Here is a 21,190-nt window from a genome sequence, read left to right as displayed (position 1 = left end):
GCCATTCTATTCTTGAAACAAGCCATCTCCCCCAACAATCTTGCAAAGTGTTGAGATGGCAGGAATGTCCTTGTTATGTTCTTACTGCCTGCCCCTCCCCCTTGCCTAACCCACACTCCCAGGTTGTGCCAGTTTGAAACACTGAAGTGAATGGCGAAGTTTCCACCTGTCAGTGGAACACCAGTATGGATTGGGTTACACCTTCACTTTATTTTCTGCTTCTCCACCTATGGCAAATTCATGTATCCACCTGCTCGTTCTCCACTTCCTCACCTGTCCTTTTCAGCAGATCCCAAAATAAATCTGATAACAGTTCTGATCCCAATGACAAATTTTGACCAGCTAACCGGTTTTGCATAGAAGTTGATAAAGGGAGGGGAAATGGATCATCCTGATCTTGCATAACCTGATTCCCGCTTTGCCCTTTCATCGCAAGAATTCCCAACAGCTCATAACCCACAGTATCATCCACCTTACCAAATGTTTGTTGATTTACCAATAGAGACTACGGAAGTCTTGTTTTGTCTCAATAGTGTAGTGGAAATAGGAATTTCACCTTCAGTTAGTCACTTCTGGCTCAAATTTGCTGCCTTCTAGTGACACCTAGTGATTTTGCTTTAAAACAGCAATGTTAGCTGAAGAATGTCAGCCAGAACAGAATTATTACAAAATACCTTAAGAAGCAACCCTTCCTCCGAAACTGAAAGACTGTCCATGTGTAATACTTTTCTTTATTCCTTTCACCATTGTTTCCTATCGACTGCTCCGATACCATAAAAAGGACTGTCTGCATTGTTGTAATGCCACTTTTTACTGTGAGATTTATTATCTATCTATCTATTGTATTTATTATCTCTTTTTAATTTAATGTATACCATTGGAGTTGAATTTTTTCTAAATTAAGTACCTGTTCAGCAGCCGCAAGACAGAATTTTGTACAATGTACATGACAATAAACTCGTTCCTTAATCTATTTGTGATGAGCGAGGAACTACTGCCGATAGCAGGTCATCTGTGTTTACCACAGGCCTATGGAGCAAGTGCAGATCTGCTGTTGTGAATTTGCTCTCTCCAGCTTTTACACTCCTAAATAGTGAATCCCCCTGCTGGTCTTTGAGTGCAAAATGAGGGGTTGGCAAGATAGCGGAGAGTACCTGAGTTGTGCGGTAGTGTTTAAAGGAAGAAATATCCCACTCAAGGAACCAGTGAAAATTCTTTCATGCCAACCAAGCCACACCTCGTATCTTAGCAAGCAGTAAAAACTGAAGTTCAGAAACTTTTTTTAAAAAAAAAGGTGAAACAAGAACAAAATTTTAATTATAAAGACTAATAAGAAAGCTTTAAAATTCTTAGGAGTATTTAAATTAATTTAATCATTGTTTAATCAAATAATAGACATCGAGGTCACTCATGCAAATGAGTTGGAAACCTGGTTCAGTGTAGGTTTCCTGATGTAAAGTGCTGGGCATTCATTGCATATCCAAATACAGCTCCCGGCCTCCTGATAATGTCCATTGATGGAAACAGTCATAAAATAAATGGCAAAGAGCAGTCAGCAAATTCAGGTCTCCGTGTTCATGCAGGAATCCTGAGACCTGTGGCTCTTAATCAAAAAGTTCCAACCTAATAATTTTAATGTCACTACGGATTTGTTTCTCATCATTCCCAGCAATTTACTTTTGTTCAAGCCGTCACATTTTATTGTTTCTATATTTTTTTTGCCTATTGTATTTTCAATGTCTATTCTGCTTTTGAATTTTTATTATGGATATGTGCACGTGGAGGTGAGGGGGTTCGAGGGTTATTGGCAGTGAGCGGGAGGTTTGAGCTAGTGGAGTTATTCTAGTGAACCGGTGCGGACTCGAAAGGCCGACGTGTTTCCGCTCCGTAAATGGTTATATTTTTATTTTGACTCACTTTTGTCTCTCTTTGTTACAATCCACCTTGTTACTTCCATTTTAATTTTTTCTCTCAAACAGCCAGTGTTTTCACCTGTATAAAGCCCAAATTCTCTAGGATAAAATCAAATTGATGTTGTTCATTTGATGACATCAGCTAGTGGATCACTTTAGTTAATGTGAACCATATTAAGAATGTTCCAACAGCTGAACAGATATGCAATATTTACTTTTCCTTTCCCGTCACTTTTGCCAGGTTTCATCCAAATTATCTTTGTTTTGGCATTATAGAAATAGTTGCAAATTCCTTTACTATGATTTCATCGGATAATTCTGAGAGAATGGGAGAATCTGAGGCCATTTCAAAAAACACAATTCACCCTTAAATCCACTGTGTTGCCAAAGTTTACACTTAACAACAAACATTAACATTTATAGATCATCTTTAATCTATCGAAGTATAAGCATGTGGATGATAGGTGTATGATCAAAATTTGATCACTGAATCTGGAGAAAAGACAGAAAGTTTAATCAGAAATATTGATTAAAAAGGGAAACACATTAAAAGCGGAAAATCAGATAGAGAGAGGAAGAAGGAGGGAGAGAGATGTTGAGAAAGATTTTCCAAAGAGAATTCCAATGCTTAGAGTTTGGGCAGCTGCAAGAGAGGCAGCCAAAGATTTTAGGCCTTCCTCTTGCCATGCCAAAAAGTGCAGCATTGACCACTCTGCAGATGGCCCACGCTGACATTTCTTCACTGTCTGCATTGATTAGACTTGTATGATCACGTGAGAAAAATGTGTTAAAATGCCAGAGTGTGCCATTACTCCAACACAATTTAAAATGAAAGCAGCAAAGGGCTGGAGAATGTAAACTAAAACTGTGCTGGATCATGTTCACTGTCAAGTCAATTAACAAGATTCCCTTGTTAATTCTCCATATTCCACTTGCTTGCTCGGTCTTTTTATCTATTAACTTTTGTCACGTTATCAGCAAAGTGAGTATTCATTTCAGAAGTGCGAGTGAAAGTGTAAAAGTGAGGCAAGAATGCTTCTTTTATTATTTCATGTGCGCAGAGAAATTGCAAATGGAATTTAACTCAGGCAAGTGGGAGGTGATGCATTTTGGGAAGTTAAACCAGAGCAGGTCATGTACGGTGAATGACTGGATCCTGGAGAGTGTTTCTCAACAGAGGGACTTGAGAGTATGATGCACAGTTCCCTGAAAGCGGTGACACAGGTAGATAGGGTGGTGAAGAACAGTTTGGCATGTTTACCTTCATTTACCATGGCTTTAAGTGCAAGAGCTGGAACATCAGTTGCACCAAATGTTAGTTATGTTATATATGGAAATATTGTGTACCGCTCTGCTTGCCACACCATAGAATGGATGTGATTAGGCTAGAAAAGGGTGCAGAAAGGATTCACAAAGATAGTAACCTGCACTGAAAGGCTTGAATTATAAGGAGAGATTGTTTCGGCGGGGATCGTTTTCCCTGGAGCAAAGCAAGCTGAAGGAAGAAACAGTAACGGTGTTTGCCATGGCCGAAATAGAATTAGATCGAAGGGAACACCTCACATGTTTGCCTTTCTCCTTCCCTGCTGGACTGAGCAAACTAAACTTCATATGCCAAATGAGTTACACAGGAAAACCTGTAGATTGTACATCCAGACACAAAAGTGCTGGAGAAACACAGCAGGTCATGCAGTGTCCATAGAAAGCAAAGGGAAATAGCCAACAAGGTATGAGCAAAAAACAGGCATGCACATGAATAAAAAGGTGAGGAGAGGGGGGAGGTAGGGTGAAGAGCACAGGCAAGAGGTTATAGATGGATGTGGGTTCGTCTACCACCCCTATCCTCTTATGACCTCTTCTTACCTGTTGGCCTGTACTCATCCTTACCATAGTTCTACCAACTCCCACCTCTTTATTCAGCTGTTATATCTTTACAGTATATCTGCCCTGCTAAAGAAAGTACAGTGAGCCACTACACTTACTGCAACTACCCTCACTGTCAATACTCCCTCAAGATGCAGCTGACTTTGAACTGTAGCAGTTGAGCCAGTCACGTATGATGTTTAATCCTTACAGTTGCAGATGATACCTCTTAGTATAATCTCATTTAACTTTTCTTGCAGAATTTAAGCAGAGCTACATACGAAACAGGTCAATCCGATCAGTCTCCATTGAACTTGAGGGAGAAGTTTATGATCTGGATCTAGATGAGGGATATAACCCAGTTTTGCCAAGGAACATAACTAAGCGTCATGATGTGGTGGATGAAGAAGAAGAAAGCATGGGTGAAAGCAGTGGCACTGGCAATAGTAATGAACTGATGATGCCGTCATCAATTAAAGTTACACACAAGTAAGTAGGCTCATTTTTTCCTGTTTATTTATTAATATGATTATTTCATATGTCTATTTATTTGCACTGAATTGACATTTCATTCAACAACTAGGAATTCAGGAAAATAAATCTGTATTCTGAATCACCTTTAACCTATGGGTGAGAGATCACATCACAAACTCCATACAGATCCCAGTGACTTCAGCAAGGGTTCTCGGTGGGAGTTATTGATCTTGATTGCTGGAATATCATTCGAGATATACATGGTGCGCAGAAGGATTTCCTTTGATAAAAATACGGTAGATTCACAAGACTTCGGCCTGACATCAGAGTTGAGCTAAAGAGAGCAACACCCAGCTTATCACTTGAGAGGATTTAAAATTTTATGACACATCCCGTACAAAAACAGGAGACTCAAACTTGTAATTGGCAAACTCTACTGACTTTTACTGGCCTTTTTCAATTTCTCATCACCACTTCTGTTAATGGCTTTGATGTGCTGGTGATTGGTCATTCGAAGTCCAGGTTGAGCTGTACCATGCGGTAGCTATTTCTTTCTGAAGGTGACATGTAATTCTTTGTGCAAGGATTTACTGCCATGTTTACTCATGCCCTGCCAAAGACCCACAGAAACTGTCCTCAGGAAATGCCTAACAATTGTGAGGTTGGGGGGGGGGGGGGGGGTCGAGAGGGGAATGGTGGGTGAGGGGAGATGGGGTTGGAAATTATGTAATTGGATTAGAGGCTGGAAGGGCAGGGGAAACCCTCTCGTATGACAAATGATCACATCTTAGCCTGAACACAGGGACTGCTTTTCTGCCAGGTGTTGTTTGGGCAAAAATTATGTGTGCATTTGGGCAGCAATGTCATCAAAAGGAACATAAATAATGGAAAGTGTAAAGAATCACTGGGATAAAAGGTAAATGTGGTGAAGAAAAGAAGAATGTGTTTTTAGTCCTCCCTATGGAAGATGAGAGTATTACAGAGGATCTAAATTCACAAAATCATGAAAATGTTGAGCATAAATCAAAACAATTTGTTGAACTTTCTACTGAATTTTCTATGGGAGGTGTTGATCTTGCACCTTCAGGCCCTCGGGCATCCAGGTGACTTATCATTTGATGATTTTCATGGAGCTTCTCAGTGTCACTCTGTTACTAAATATAGTTTATGTGCTGGAAAAAAGGCAGCAAATTGCTACTACCCCCATGTTTGTTCTGTTATTATCGTAGATGCTTTATATTGGCCAATGACACTGTTCAATGTGATGGCGATCTCTACAGATCACTTCAAGCATGGAAGGATCACAAATTGCACATTGACCATGAGGTTAGTAATAGACAAATATCTTAACACCTTAGTTGACTTGAAGATGTTAATATTTTCAGTGTTCTCAGAATCCGAATTATTCTTATCATGCTTTAATGTATAGTTTGGAATATCTTTCTGCCAATTTTATTGCTAAATTATTGCATTGATTTTGTAAATATTTAGTTCAGATTCTGATCTTAATCTAAAGATTAATCTTGTATGAACAAAAACAAGGGTCGATTAATTAAATGAAACCCTATTTACATCAGACATTCTCGTAAGAAAATTAAGTAAACAAATTCAGTGAAAAGACACTTCCGTATGTTTTCTCATCATGCAGGAAGTTTTCATGAGAATGAGAAGGCTACAGGAAGTAAGTTTAAAATGTGAAGTCTCAAGATAGATTTCTGAATAAATCTTATTTTCCTATTGAACTGTAGGTACATGGAATGGGTTCAACAGTTAATGCTATATTAAAAATCCCTTTAACAGAGACTAAATGAATTCTTGGTGAAGAAAAGGTCTAAGTATTGATAAAATACCTTTTGAGAGCTTTTGGGGGCATCTGGTCTATGGACTGCAGTCAGTGAGGATTGTAATTATTACATTGAGATTTTGCTCAATTACCTTAAGCCCTTAGAGAATAAATTGGCAAAGTATTACTTTCAGTAAACAACTTCTAGGTATTCCTCCTTGATAATAAGGTACAACATGGTCAATAAGAAAGTGTAGATTAGATGAAGAGCCTTTTCACTGTTTCCTTTTTTTAAGTTCTATTTCAAAGTACAATGTAATATTTTAAATGTATTAGATAGAAATATACTTTGTACAATCTGCACCACGTGAATACTTGATTCTGGTGGTTTAATGCTATAAGCAGGTAATCCTCCCTTGACCTCTGTCCTTAGATTGAAACCCTTCAAACCAAAATAAAGAACTTACGAGAGGTCAGGGGTCACTTGAAAAAAAAGAGACCTGAAGAATGTGACTGTTCAAGGATGAGGTTTGTTCTGGAATTGCAGCTTCCTTCATTGTGCCACTAGAAAAGTCTTCTTTGCATACACCGACTTTCATGTAGACTTCCCAAATACAGTCAGTAAAAAAAATGCATCTCGAACAACAGGTTGACATTTTAGTTTTCATTAAAGTTTGTAGCATGTGACTTCATTTAATACTTCTCCCACTTGTGTCATTTTGGTCTGTATTTTGATTTGTGTAAATGTTGCATACTGCAGTCATGAATATAAAGATGATACCCAAAGCTGGCACTTAGCAAACAACTGGGAGTTGCTTCGGCATCATTCCCAGTGAGAAAATGTCCCACTCATTTATGATGAGTTCATCATGTGAAAATGGTAACTGTCTTCCACTATCACTTGATACAATTAAATGAGGTTCGTATACCCTTAGGATGCAGTAACATATTTCCACAAGGACTACAACAGGTAGAAAATCAACCAGGACCTAGTTATGGTGGATTCAGACCTACCATAGTTCCAGCTCAGGATTAATTCAGCCAGAACATATATGGTCTATTATGTCCAAGAGGTGGAGGAAATTGCCACATTCTTTGGGTTTTTTTTTTTGGCTCATAATATGTCAAATACCGTATATGCCGGCGTATGGGACAATCCTTGAAATTTAAAAATGCCACCTTAAAAATCAGGGTTGCCTTGTACACCGGGTCTAAAATCCAAAACTTGACAGAGAGGGCTCAACACCACTGTAATATTCTCGCTGCTCCAACTCAATGTTGCACGTGTCCTGTTATCAACAAAGCCTCAGCACTCCTCCACGGGGTCCATCCACCTAGTCCGACTGCCATCGGCTCTGTATAGGCTTTAAATGGCCTGTTGCAGAAGCCAACGGTAGTTTATTTTAATATACGCTAATAAAATTAAAACCTTTACAGAATAATTTGGTATTAAAATATTGTGATTTGTTTTTAACAATATCCACTGCCAGATTTTGTTTTGGGGGGATGTTTGACTTATACAAAGGGTATCGCTCAAAACCAACATTTTAGCTGGAAATTCCAGGGTCATCCTATAAACGTCATCCTATACGTCTGCATATACGGTAATCAAATAACTACTAAACTGATTGCACTCACAACTAGCCAAGTTTCCTACACTCCACTCATGCCCTCCCAGCCCTTATTGGCGGATATCCAAAACAGACAGGAACTAACCCACGTTTACTGATTAGATGATCTATCCTCTTCCCAAGATCCAGTTCAGAGTTAGGATCAAAGGTCACCAGCGCCCACTGTAATGCATTTCAGCTGGCGAAATAAGCCTGTGCATTTTCAGGCCTGGATAAGTCGTATTTTTTTCTAATTTGAGCAAAAGATTCAAAGTCTTTTGTTTTGGTGGTTACTGGTGAAATTTTAATTGGAAAAAGCAAGAGCATTGGAATGTGTACTAACAGTTTAATTAATGATCGTGTGATCCACAGGGTTTTCTGGTAAAATAAAGAAATAAAATCATAACCTTGCAAATGAAGATGGAGACTGAGGTGGGAGGGTTATCACTCTGTTAATACTTTTCAAAGACTGTGCAAATCACAGGCTTGGAAGTTACTCGAAAGGTCACTTCTCATGATCCCGGAGTATATTTTTGGGGGTATGGGTTTTAATATTGAAAATTGCGATTGACCATTGCAAATACTTATTTACAATGCCTTTTAAATGTGTTTGTGCCATCCTCTTTGTGTTCTATAGTTTTCCCTCTAAGCATAAGGGAATGAAAGGAAAGCTCAAGCCCAAGGGAGCTAATCATCCCTTCAAGTAAGTTATTTATTACCTCAACACAAAAGAATATTACTAATATAGTGCCCCAAAGCCTCCTGTGACATTTTGTAAAATGTCATATCAACCGCACTTCAAATTCATTCCTTTTAAGTAACTTATTTTTTAAAGCCAATAAGATTGTGCGCCTTCATCTTAGGTTCATCTTTAGTGATGTTAAGTGGGTCATGCTCTACTAGATACCACCAACAACTGGGCCAAAGCCTCAGCAACTGTATTTAATAGGATCTCTTTCAAACAAGCATCCCACAGACTTTGGCAATAAAATGAAACGTTGCAATCAGATTTGTTGGAAGGTAAACCTATTATACTGCAGTACTGGGACTGTTGCCTAATTAGGGTTGACTTTTTTTTTGCAGCAAACCGAACCTCTCAGCTAATTTTTAACATCAGTTTTTCTTATTGCTATGGGTTAATAATAAACTGGGGAAGTGGTTTGGGAAAGTTCTTCAACTGCAGCACTTTAATGTTTTAACTTAGAAGGGACAGCTGCTTAGTTTACAATGTTTTTGGAACACAGAGATTTAAAAAAAAATTTATTTGATGACAGTAAAGAGCATCAGGTTAAACTACTGAGCTAACTTAAGTAATCCCTTACAAATCACAGAGTGCCTATGGCATAGGTGCTCTGTAGTTAGTAAGGGATTACTTAAGGGGGTATGTGAATAGAAAAAAATGTTGAGAATCATTGGGTTAAACCATCATTTTAGGAAATCTATGATTTGGGCAAATTTAGTGTCATAAAAAACAAAATCAACAGTAAATGTGAATTATCTGCCTGCCATATGCCAGCTCCCATGCACCAGAATGTAAATACAGTGAAATTCCAATAATCAAACACCCTTGGGTTTTCAGTAGTGTTGGACTGGCAGATTTTCTGGGATATTAGATATCCCAGGCCCACTTTTAATTCACTTAGTTTTAGATGTTACAGAGTAAATATAAATAAAATTAATAAATTGTCCAGTGAATCAGGTAGGTTTAAAGGGAGTGCAGGAAACAGAGAACGGGCCAAATTTAATTTAAGGAGAGCATGGGAAACAAGGTCCAAACGAGTGCTAGAAATGAAACCCCAATCAGTTGAAATGGTGCATGGCTCCAGAGAATGATTTGCCGTTTTCCAGGAATATTGCCTTAAACAATTGAGGTTGTGACAGTCCACAGCTCATTAAGTTAAATTTATTTTGGGGATTTGAAATATTCTATCTTGTAAATAATGGGATTATTTAAGACTTGAAAAAAAAGATTTTGTGCCTTTCTTGCTACAAGGTAATTTTCTGCAATAAAATGTAACGAAAAATGACATCCCATCGGGACATCTTAATAATTATGATGCCCAAAGTGTAAACAGAAATCTATTGATTTCTGAATACTATGTGTAACTAAGTTCTTTTATAGAAAGGACGTGATTATAGTGGAGAGATTTACCAGCAAGTTGTCTGGGCTGGAGGCTTTTGAGTTACAAGGAGAAACTGAATACATGGAGGGTAGTTTGATAGGGGTATAGAAAATTAGGATGGATATAATAAACAGACAGAAACTTTCTCCAGCTCAAGTATATAATACTAGAGGGCCTAGATTTAGTGTCAGAGGTAAGAGGTTTGGCAAAGATCCGTGGAGGATTTCTTTTCACGCAGGTTGTGTTTAGAATCTGAAACACACTGCTGGTGAAGGCATGGATTCTCACAACATTTAAGATGTTTAGATGGGTCACTAAAGGCATAAAAGGCTATGGCCCAAATGCTGGTAAATGAGATCAGAAAATATGGGTAGGTGAACTGAAAGGTCTGTTACCTAGCTATGTGACTTTATGGCTCTATATATTATTCAGGTTTCCAAATAGCTGTAATATTAGCCTCATGTAATGAAGTGAATAGAATTAAATAGTGAAACAGATAGTGATTTGTGTGCTATCCAGGGAAGTCATCCCATCCTTGATTACATCAGGTGGTGGAAAATAAAAATGCAGAGTATTTTAAGAGCTTAAGGCGGCAGCATTTTACACACGAGATGTCTATTCAATCACTTGATAATAGCAGAGAAGAATCTTTTTCAAACACTTGCATCTTCTGCCTGACAGGAAGGAGAGAGGAGAATGTGTCCAGGAAGGTGTGGGTCTTTTAATATGTTGGCTGCTTTCCCAAGTAAGCAGGAATGCAATAATAAATTTGGTGAGCAATCAGAAAATGTTCTCTAATAGTGATCAGAATATTCCTTGCTTTTGTCTCCATTTCTGCTTTCAATTGTAGGAAAGAAGGGAAGGAAAAAAGTGAGAATGTCTGGATAGTTAAGGATGAAAGAAAAAGAAAGAAGATACGAAAAATGCTGAAGAGGCTGAGAAACAATGATACGTGCAGTATGCCTGGCCTCACCTGTTTCACACACGATAACCAACACTGGCAGTCACCCCCCTACTGGACACGTAAGAGCACAAGGCTGCAGTCTGCAATTTAAAATTGTGTAGATAAAACATGGCCGGTATCAGGTGTGCAAAATAATTGATTGCTGGAATATAACAAGAATGGTTTATTATTGCATCTTAAAAATGGCAAATAGTCTTAACTGTTTATTTATAGGAGAAAGAGTGGGAATATTAGAAAAGTGAACCAAGATTATAGTCATAGAGCAGGGAAAGAGGCCCTTCAGCCCAACTTACCCATGCCAACCAAAATCACCCACCTGCCTGCATTTATCCCTCTAAACCCATCCTATCTGAGTGTCTGTCCAGTTTTTTTTTCCTTAAACATTTCAATAGTACCTACCTCTGGCATCCCATTCCATATACCCCTATCCCCATCGTTCATCATGTAATCCAGACAGCATTCTGGAAAATCTCTTCTGCATCCCCTTCCAAAGCCTCCGCAATTTTCCTGCAATGGGGAGAAGAGAATTGCACACAATAGCCAAGTGCAGTCGAACCAATGTTTTATATAACTGCAACGTGATTTTCTTTTGAACTCCATGCACTGACCAGTGGAGGCAAGGATCCTGTTTAAAAGTTACCATTTAGGTTCCTGTTGAATTTTTCCCCCTTCCTCTGGTTAGCAATTCCCCCACTCTGGGCAAAAGACTCTTCATTCACCCAATCTATTCCTCTGACATCCAGCTGGCATTCCCAGGAATTAAACAAACTGCTCAAACTCTCTCTAGAGCTCAGGCCCTCAAATCCTGGCAACATCATCATAAATTTTCTCTGAATCAACTCCAGCTTGACAACATCTTTCAGAAAGCACCAGACACACATTACGATGTCTTCTGCAGCAGGTAAAACAATGCACAATACAAGATCATTTTCAGAGGACATGGAAAAGTGTGACTATAATTGGTGGATAATGATACGTGTAGAAAGTGCAAGTTTAGACAGAGTTACAGAAATAAGGTATCAAGAGAATTAAGAATTATGTTTTTGACTGGTAGGCAGATGAGTCTCATTTACAAGTATAATGCATGATGGCTAAAATTCAACATGAGCAGTGTGCCTCAGGGATCGGTGTTGGGTCCCTTGTTGTTTGTCATTTACATTATTGACTTGGATGATGGAGTGGTAAATTGGGTTAGTAAATATGTGGACAATACAAAAATAGGGGGAGTTTCAATAGTGAAAATGGTTTTCAGGGACTGCAGAAGGATTTGGACTGCTTAGCAGAGTGGGCTGAAAGATGGCAGATGGAGTTTAATCTTCTTTGGCTTGGCTTCGCAGATGAAGATTTATGGAGGGGTATGTCCACGTCTGCTGCAGGCTCGTTGGTGACTGACAAGTCCGATGCGGGACAGGCAGGCACGGTTGCAAGGGAAAATTGGTGGGTCGGGCTTGGATGTTGGGTTTTTCCTCCTTTGTCTTTTGTCAGTGAGGTGGGCTCTGCGGTCTTCTCCAAAGGAGGTTGCTGCCCGCCGAACTGTGAGGCGCCAAGATGCACGGTTGGAGATGAGATCAGTCCACTGCCGGTGGTCAATGTGGCAGGCACCAAGAGATTTCTTTAGGCAGTCCTTGTACCTCTTCTTTGGTGCAGGTTGAGCTGTACCATGTGGTAGCTATTTCTTTCTGAAGGTTACATGTAATTCTTTGTGCAAGGATTTGGAGATGTGGGGGGGCTGGTAGTCATGGTGGGGAGCTGGCTGATGGAGGACCTCAGTTTTCTTCAGGCTGACTTCCAGGCCAAACATTTTGGCAGTTTCCTCAAAACAGGACGTCAAGCACTGAAGAGCTGGCTTTGAATGGGCAACTAAAGCGTCATCGTCTGCAAAGAGTAGTTCACGGACAAGTTGCTCTTGTGTCTTGGTCTGAGCTTGCAGGCGCCTCAGATTGAAGAGACGGTACCAGATGTTGAGGTTAATACCGCTATGTGAAATGCTTAATTTTGGGAAGAATAATCAAAACAGGACATATGCAGTGAAGGGGAGGGCATTGAGGAATGCAGAGGAACAGAGAGATCTTGGAATAATGGTTCATCATTCTTTGAAAGTGGAATCTCGTGGATAAAGTGGTAAAGAAGGCTTTTGGTATGCTGGCCTTTATAAATCAATAGGAGCTGATGTTGATATTATTCAAGGCTTTTGGAGAGGCCAAATTTGGTTCCCAAATTATAGGAAGGATATCAATAAGGTAGAGAGAGTGCAGAGAAGATTTACTAAAATGTTGCCCGAGTTGCAGTATCTAGAATACAAAGAAAGATTGACTAGACTGGGTCTTCATTCATTGGAGCGTAGAAGGTTGAGATGGAATTTGATAGAGTAGATGTGAATAGGCTCTTCCCCTTGAGGGTAGGTGAGATTGGAACGAGGGGTTATGAGTTGAGGGATAGGGGGAAAAAGTTTAGAAGTAACACAAGAGGGAGCTTCTTCACTCAGAGAGTGGTGGCTGAGTGGAACAACCTTCCGGAAGAAGTGGTTGCAGCAGGGTCACTTTGGTCATTTAAGAAAAAGTTGGATGTGAGGGGATTGGAGGGTTATGGGCTGGGTGCAGGTAAGTGGTACTGTAATTGTTATATGGTTATATGAGGAGTTTAAGTAATTTGGACTTAATGCTGGGAAGTTGGAATTGAAGAAGTTTTCCAATTAATATATGTGTTTGAGGAACAGCATAAATCAGATATGGGTAATGCTGTGGAACTGTAAGTAAATATTTCTAGTGATGGAAAGAATATGGTATCTAAACCTTAGATCTGGTTTAATTAAAGAATTAGTAAATGATTGGTGGGGTTGTGGACAGTGTAGAGGGTGATCAAAAAATACCCTAGGGTACAGATCATTGAAAGATATGGACAGAGAAATGGTAAATTGAGTTTAATCTGGACAGTCGTGAGATGTTGTACTGTTGGCAAGTCACAATGTCAGGGGAATCCATTCAGTAGTGCTCCTTGAAAGTGGCCAAGTAGGAAGACGGTAGATAGAACTTTTCTCCTCAGTAATAATGTCACATTTATGAATGCCAGCAGTGAAGTACATCCAGAGAAACGTGGTTGTCCTGGTCTCCAGATGGAGTGTGGGTTGGAACCCGATTCGTGACATAGCGGTTAGTGCAATGCTGTTACTGAGCCAGTAACCAGGGTTCAAATCCTGCACTGTCCGTAAGGAGTTTTTGTATGTTCTCACCGTGTCCATGTGGATTTTCTCCCAGCCTTCTAAACCACATTGGGTGTCATTGAGGAGACCAGGGGCCGAAAGGGCCTGTTACTATGCTGTATTTCTACATTTAAATCTATTTTGGAGTGTATGTGTTTAAATTGGAAGGGATGGAGAGATTCTTAAAGGAAATGTGCAGAATTTTGTTTTTGAACACAGTAGTAGATGCCTGGGTAGTCGTGGAAAAAGATATAATAGTACTGTTTAAGAACATTTTACAGAGATACAGGTATCTTGGAATAGAGCGATATGTACCATGTGAAGGCAGTAAAGATTTAATTTGGATGTCACGTTTGGAGCATTTGCTATGGACCAAAGGGTCTGTTCCTGCTGCTACACTGTTCTACGTAATAAAGTTATCACTCATTTGTTTCTGAAAAGAAGGACGAGGTCAGATATTTTGATTTATTCGTACTCAATTGATAAATCATGCTTTATCTGTGAACAATTGACATCTAGATTGTTTGACATACAGTCACAACTGCAGCAATAAAATCCTTCTCCAATATCTGGAAAATGTTATTTATGTTTTTCCAACAAACACAACAGCAGCAATAAAATCCTTCTCCAATATCTGGAAAATGTTATTTATGTTTTTCCAACTTATCTTTTTGTTCCAGTGGGACCTTTCTGTGCCTGTACCAGTGCAAATAACAACACCTACTGGTGTTTGAGGACTTTCAATGAGACTCACAACTTCCTGTTCTGTGAGTTTGCCACTGGTTTCCTTGAATATTTTGATCTCAACACAGATCCTTACCAGGTAAAGTTGAGCAGCTCTGTAATATTTAAGCAAGTATGATTGCAGAATCACAACCTTAGAAAAAAAGGTTATCATCTCTAATCATTACCATTTAATTGTAAGATGTTTACAAAAACTGACAAATTGCAACTACATCAGTAACGATAGGAAAACAGGAAGTTCTTTAGCTTTCATTTATTGGATCTTATGTAACAGAAAATACATAGCAGCTCAGTAATGTAGGAGATGTTCTATTATATATTTTGCATGGTGCTCCTAACATTGAACAAAATTTGAAAATATAAATTGAATTAAAGATACTTCAAATGGTTTGTCAGATTATGTTGAATGTTAGCAGCACCACACGGAATATATAATAGAACATCGGATAATGGTCCTCAAAATAGTCTTTAATAATTCAGGGCAACTTTACTCAAAGAGTAGTTGAAGAAAAGCTTAGATCACATGAATGGGAACAATATCACGGAAGGTTTTGTTGGAAGCCGAGTGTAGAACATTAACTTTGCCAAGGACCTGTTGTGCGGAGTGGCTCATTTCCGTGCCTTAAATGCATTCTAACCTTTGGCTGAGGCTGCGAGCAGACAAATTGCTTTGTACAATCTGCTCCCAGTATTTGCATCCAAAGAACTACACCACTAGTGCCAGCTTCAGAACATGGATATTTAAGCAGTGAGAACAGTACTCATCACAAGTTATCGAACCATTTCAACCATTAGATTTGGGCATGTACTATTCTGTTGGTTTGAAAATGTTTAAGAAATTCATTGTAAAGCAACTGTATATACATCATAAACATTCAATGAGTGTTTTATATAACCAACTAGGAGTTCAGTTGTCACATTCCTATTGAAGTTGATACTGAAATTGCCATTAACTTCCCTGTTGATATAATAACAACCTGCTACAGCAACTCATCAGTAGCAGAAATCAAATGTTTTGGGCAAGTGTTTGACGGGATCCAGCTGAAATGTCGACCAATCTTTTCTCTCCTACTGATGTACTGACTCCAGACTCGAGTATCTGCAGTCTCTCATCTTGAGAATGTCTGAGACTGAAATGCCACACGTTACAGTAACAGTTGCCTCCTGTACTCAGGGATCAACCTGCTCTTACCTTCTAGCTTTCATTCACCGTTGTGAGAGGCAATGACACCTACCCCAGGAGGTTTATAACAGATTAGTTCCATCTGCCACAACAACTGCTTTATCCACTGGAGGACCACTTTGTCACAAACTCATAACAAAAGAAAATTATTGTTCATTTGTTACCCAGTTTCTCTCTCAAGTAATGATGGGTGAGAATGGAATTTACCTCAGTTCTAATTGAGTACTTCTGCATATTTCATTGTTGAACTAGACTGAGTCGATCCTCTCAACCTTCCAAGATGTTACTTGATTATTGCGTCTATTTTATCCCTTATGTACATCATAGGAGAAATGCAGCATCAAGACTGCACAAGCTCCAGACAACAAATAGAATGGTACCGATGACCCATGACAACTTTCTCCAGACTGCCGAAAACCCCAATGACATAACCTTTAAAATACACTTCCCCAGCTGCTTTCCTTAAAGGAACTGGCCACCACCAAGGTCGAGGTCAGAAACATGGAGTGAGGGCCGGGATCAAAACAAGGCTGAAGCGAAAGGGTCTGAGACTTCCCCTACCGTCCATATTACTGGTAAATGTCCAGTCACTGGAGAGTAAAACTGATGGCCTGAGGACAAGGCTGCTTTCTCAGAGCCAAATCTCAGTTGTTTGTTGCACTGAGACGTGGCTAACAGAGAACACACTGGACGCTGCATTCCAACCAGACGGTTTCACCATCCATAGACTGGATCAGAACTCAAATTCTGGAAAAGGGAGAGGAGGTGGAGTATGCTTTTTCATTAATACTGGGTGATACACAAACACTATAGTTAGGTCGACTTCCTGCTTTACTGCCCTAGAGCAAATCTCAATTAAATGCAGACTCTTCTGTCTGGCCATAGAGTTCTCATCAGTGATTCTCACCAGAGTTTACCTCCTGATGCTGATTATAAGCCGGCACTTGCGGAGCTGCGTGATGCAGTCAATAAACAAGAGCAGCCCAGTCCGACGCACACAAATCTTAGTTGGTGACTTTAACCAGGCCTTTGTCAAGAAAATCCTGCCTTACTACCACCAACATGTAACCTGCTGTACCAGATGTCCCAGCACACTCAATCATTTCACACCAAGATAAGGAAGGCCTACTGTTCTTTCCCAACACCACACTTTGGCACGTTTGATCACCTGGCTGTGCTCCTTCAGAGCCTAAAAAGAGAGGCTCCAGAGGTCAGAACAGCTAGAAGGTGGTCGCAGGAGGCTAAAGAACAGTCATAGGACTTCCTTGACCCTGCTGAGAATCTGAACGAGTACATTGAGGCTGTCACATACTTTATCAAAACAACTATGGATGAGTGTATCCCCATCAAATCATTCAGAGTTTTCCCCAAACAGAAGCCCTGGGTGAACAATGATATCTGAAACCTTCTGAGAGCCAGATCACAGGCATTTGCCAGGAAATCCAGATCCGTTTAGCAGGAGCAGGTATGACCTGCGGAAAGTTATCTCCTGGGCCAAGTGGAGGTTCCAGTTGAAATTGGAAACAATGAGGGACACTTGACAGCTGTGGCAGGGCCCAAATGCCATAACCTGATACAAAACCAAATCCGGTAAAATAGCTGACTGCAAACCTTCTCTCCCAAAGGAACTCAACATCTTCTATTTGAGAACAGTAACAGCAAAGAATCACGCCTCCGCACCCCCACATCTCCTGATGATCCCATCCGGTCTATATCCCATGAAGTGAGTGCTGACTTCAGGAGTGTGAATCGGAGGAAAGCATCCAGCCCGGGTGGAGTACCCAACTGAGTATTAAAAATCTGTGCTGACCAACTTACAATGTATTCACAGATATAATCACTATCTCACTCCAGCAGGGTGTGGACCCAACCTGTTTCAAACAGAAGACTGTAGTAACCTGCCTTAATGACAATCGACCAGTAGCACTTAGATCAACAGTGATGAAGTGTTTTCAAGGGTGGTGATGAAGAATATCACCTCCTGTCTGAGCGGTGACATGGATCCATTCCAGTTCGCCTATCGTAGAAACAGGTCTATGGCAGATGCCATCTCACTGGCTCCACACAAAGTCCTGGAACACCTAGACAGTAAAGATGCATACATTAGGATGTTCTTTATCAACAACAGTTCATCATCCCCTCAAAACTGATCAGCAAACTCTAAGACCTGGGAGTTAACACCCCACTGTGTAATTGTATCATGAATTTCTTCACCTCCAGTCCACAATCAGTGAAGATTAGTAAGAACTTCTCCTTCACATCTCCATCAGTACAGGAGCACCACAGGGCTGTGTTCTTAGCCTCCTGCTCTACTCACTTTACACATAACTGTGTAGCTCAGTACAATAACACCATCTACACATTTGCCAACGATACTACAGTAGTGGGTTGTATAAAGGAAGGGGTTGAGTCAGTCTATAGGATGGAGATTGAAAACATGGCTCGATGGTGCAACAACAACCTTGCTCTCAATGTCTCTGAAACTAAGGAGCTGATTGTTGACTTCAGGAAAGGAAAGCCAGAGGTGGACAATCCAGTGATCAGTGGAGATCAAAGATGCATAGGGAGAGCGAATTTAAGTTCCTAGGAGTCACTATCTCAGAGGATCTTTCCTGGACTCAACACCAATGGGATCGTGAAGAAAGCATGTCAGCACCTCTACTTCCTCAGGAGTTTGTGAAGATTTGGTACGACCTCAGAAACTCTGACAGATTTCTACAGATGTGTGGTGGAAAGTGTGCTGACCGGCTTCATCATGGTCTGGTACGGGAACATCAATACCCCTGAGTGTAAGCCCACCAAAAGGTAGTGGACGCAGCCCAGGACATAATAGGCAAAACCCTCCCCACTATTGAGAACATCTCCAGGGAACACTGCTGAAAGAGAACCGCAGCAATCATCAAAGACCTTCACCACCCAGCACATGCTCTGTTCTCGCTGCTGCCAACAGGAAAGAGGAGAAGGTGCCCCAAGACTCTCACCACCAGGTTCAGGAATAACTGCTAACCCTCCACCATCTGACTCCCAAACAATAAACTCAATAAGGACTCTTACTTGTACACTTTATTGATTTTTCTTTTGTTCTCTCTGTATTTCACAGTCTGTTTATATTAGTGATTTGTTTACATGTCTGACACTGTGCAGTTTACTTTTTGCACTACCAATTAGTGGTAATTCTGCCGTGCCCACAGGAAAAGGAATCTCAGGGCTGTATGAAATGTTATGCATGTACTCTGACAATAAATCTGAAAATGTTGGTAGATAAAGGGGAACAGCTATAGAAAAGACAAAAAGGAAAGAAAAAGGAATGCAAGCAATGTGGCCATATTTTAAGGGTAAAGTTGATAGTGTTGGCAGAGCATCACACAAGCTAACCAAATCGTTAATGAAAGCTGATAAAATTTATTTGGGTAATATAATGTCTGTTCAAATAGCTCCATGAAAAATGAGCCTGGTGAAGAATAGCTAATAGCTGTTAGAAGCAGAGAAATGAGCATTGCTAGTGCGAGAGAAAGCATGCGTCTTCTTAAGCTGCATTGATTTCTCACTTCCCTACCCAGCAGAATATTTCAAGGTAAATTATTTTAACACAAGTGATTGATACGACATTCAATCAAATTTCATATTTTCCATTTACAGCTAATGAATGCAGTGAACACACTTGATCGGGATGTTTTGAACCAGTTGCATGTGCAGCTAATGGAATTACGAACTTGCCGTGGCTTTAAGAAGTGTAACCCACGAACCAGGAATATGGAGTCAGGTACAAATGTCATTTTCAGTCAGGAGTGTGGTGCATGGATGAAACTGCTATCTTTTAGTATTAAAATTAATTGTTGTACATTGTAAAGTAAGTGAAGTTTGTAAGTTGTGGATCATTAATGGTGGTTAAAATTTCACTAAAATAATGAGATTAATCAAGGTAATTGCTTTAGGGACTGTTAAATTAATAATGTAATCATGTTGGAAATTAATGTTCTTTTTAAAAATTTATGGCTGGCTGTTGTGGCTTAACAAAACTTGGGGTTCATATCTGGTACGTCCTTACTGTTAACTTTTCAGGGTATAAGCCAGCACAAGGGCTAAGCTGCTCATCATACATTTCTGTACTCTCAGTAGGTTGGAGAAACTGGTCATTCTACTTAGACCCAGAACTGAAATTGTGTGGGAAAATACAAGCTCATTCTAAGGCAATACCCAAATATGCTGGAGAAACTCAGCAGGTCACACAGCATCCATGAGAAGTAAAGACTCACCAACGTTCTGAGACTGGGCCCTTCATCACGTATAAGCAAAAAAAAACACAGCCAGGCACCCGAATTAAAAGATGGGGGGGGGGGGGGTGGGGGAGGAGTATAAGCAAAAGCAGGGAAGTTCTGGAATAAATAAGATGGGGGAGGAGAGGTGGGGAAGAATTTCCATTCAGTGACTCCATTCCAAAGTCTCTTTGAGGAATGCTTTCCCTGAAGAAGTTCTCTTCCCTTCCAATCAGGTGCCTGCCTGTTTGCGCTGATACCTGACGAAGGGTCCAAGCTTGAACCATTTACTTCCTACAGATCCTGTGTGACCTGCTGAATTTTTTAAGCAGGTTTGTGTATTGCTCTCAACCCCAGCAATGCTACTCTTACTTGTTAAGCTCATTCTAATAACTATTCTTAACTTAATTATTTCTTTTCTTCACAAATTTAAATGTAATTCTTTAAATTCAAGTAACTATTGATGATCTCTTAATTGATTTCAAGACTTTCTTTGTTTAGGAGAAAAAGATGAAGAAAAGTTTGATCAATACAGGTAATTTTACTATCTCTATGCTTCTACTGTGATATTACTTAATACAAAAATCTTGATGAAGAATAATTAATTAATTGTGGGTATATAATTAGGAAATGACAAATTCATTGTTTCTGTGTTTAGAAAGAATTGAGTATTCATTTATCTTGGAGGAACTTATGAATTTGGACGTCATATTCATTAGCCCAGTTTCTGACAGAGTGCCTGTGGTCAATTTACACTGCAGCCGCACCATGCAAATGTGGAGAAATCTGGGTGGAATTTAGCAAATAAATTCCATCACGACATTTCTTTCACTGCCATCAGAGGGCAAACTTTGTGCAAATGTTCTGCTTCTCGATGGCCGTTGAAAAGAGCTGCACACATTATGCATAAAAATGTCAAACTGAGATTATATGGTAGGACAAGATTATAGGCTGATGTTAAGTATTAAATTTCTGGCAGTTATGTTTCTTTTCATAGTTTTTCATGTACAGGTTGAATTTGCATTTATTAGTGTTTCGAGGATGCTAAGCTATTCTTTTTAAATCTTTGCTGCTTAAA

General features: G+C 39.8%; 2 protein-coding genes across 17 annotated transcripts in view; one reads left to right on the top strand and one right to left on the bottom strand.

Moving 5' to 3' along the window:
* LOC138735642 (extracellular sulfatase Sulf-2-like) overlaps positions 1–21,190 on the top strand; it is a 379,836-nt gene that overhangs the window by 350,743 nt on the left and 7,903 nt on the right. For all 15 annotated transcript variants that reach the window (XM_069883752.1, XM_069883744.1, XM_069883750.1 and 12 more), the window contains 8 exons: positions 4,037–4,265; positions 5,480–5,576; positions 6,467–6,561; positions 8,281–8,346; positions 10,617–10,789; positions 14,610–14,752; positions 19,496–19,619; positions 20,614–20,647. In XM_069883752.1, the coding sequence (XP_069739853.1) occupies positions 4,037–4,265; positions 5,480–5,576; positions 6,467–6,561; positions 8,281–8,346; positions 10,617–10,789; positions 14,610–14,752; positions 19,496–19,619; positions 20,614–20,647 (961 nt within the window). The remainder of the gene's footprint in view (positions 1–4,036; positions 4,266–5,479; positions 5,577–6,466; positions 6,562–8,280; positions 8,347–10,616; positions 10,790–14,609; positions 14,753–19,495; positions 19,620–20,613; positions 20,648–21,190) is intronic.
* LOC138735644 (sodium-dependent lysophosphatidylcholine symporter 1-like) overlaps positions 14,258–21,190 on the bottom strand; it is a 73,328-nt gene continuing 66,395 nt past the window's right edge. Inside the window, exon 17 of one of the 2 annotated variants that reach the window (XR_011339834.1) lies at positions 14,258–17,937. The gene's annotated coding sequence lies outside the window, so the exon portion shown is untranslated. The remainder of the gene's footprint in view (positions 17,938–21,190) is intronic. The other variant, XR_011339833.1, reaches the window with a different exon arrangement.

This window comes from Narcine bancroftii, chromosome 6, assembly GCF_036971445.1.
Source record: "Narcine bancroftii isolate sNarBan1 chromosome 6, sNarBan1.hap1, whole genome shotgun sequence".
NCBI classification, from domain to species: domain Eukaryota; kingdom Metazoa; phylum Chordata; class Chondrichthyes; order Torpediniformes; family Narcinidae; genus Narcine; species Narcine bancroftii.
This window is presented reverse-complemented; position numbering and strand designations above follow the sequence as displayed.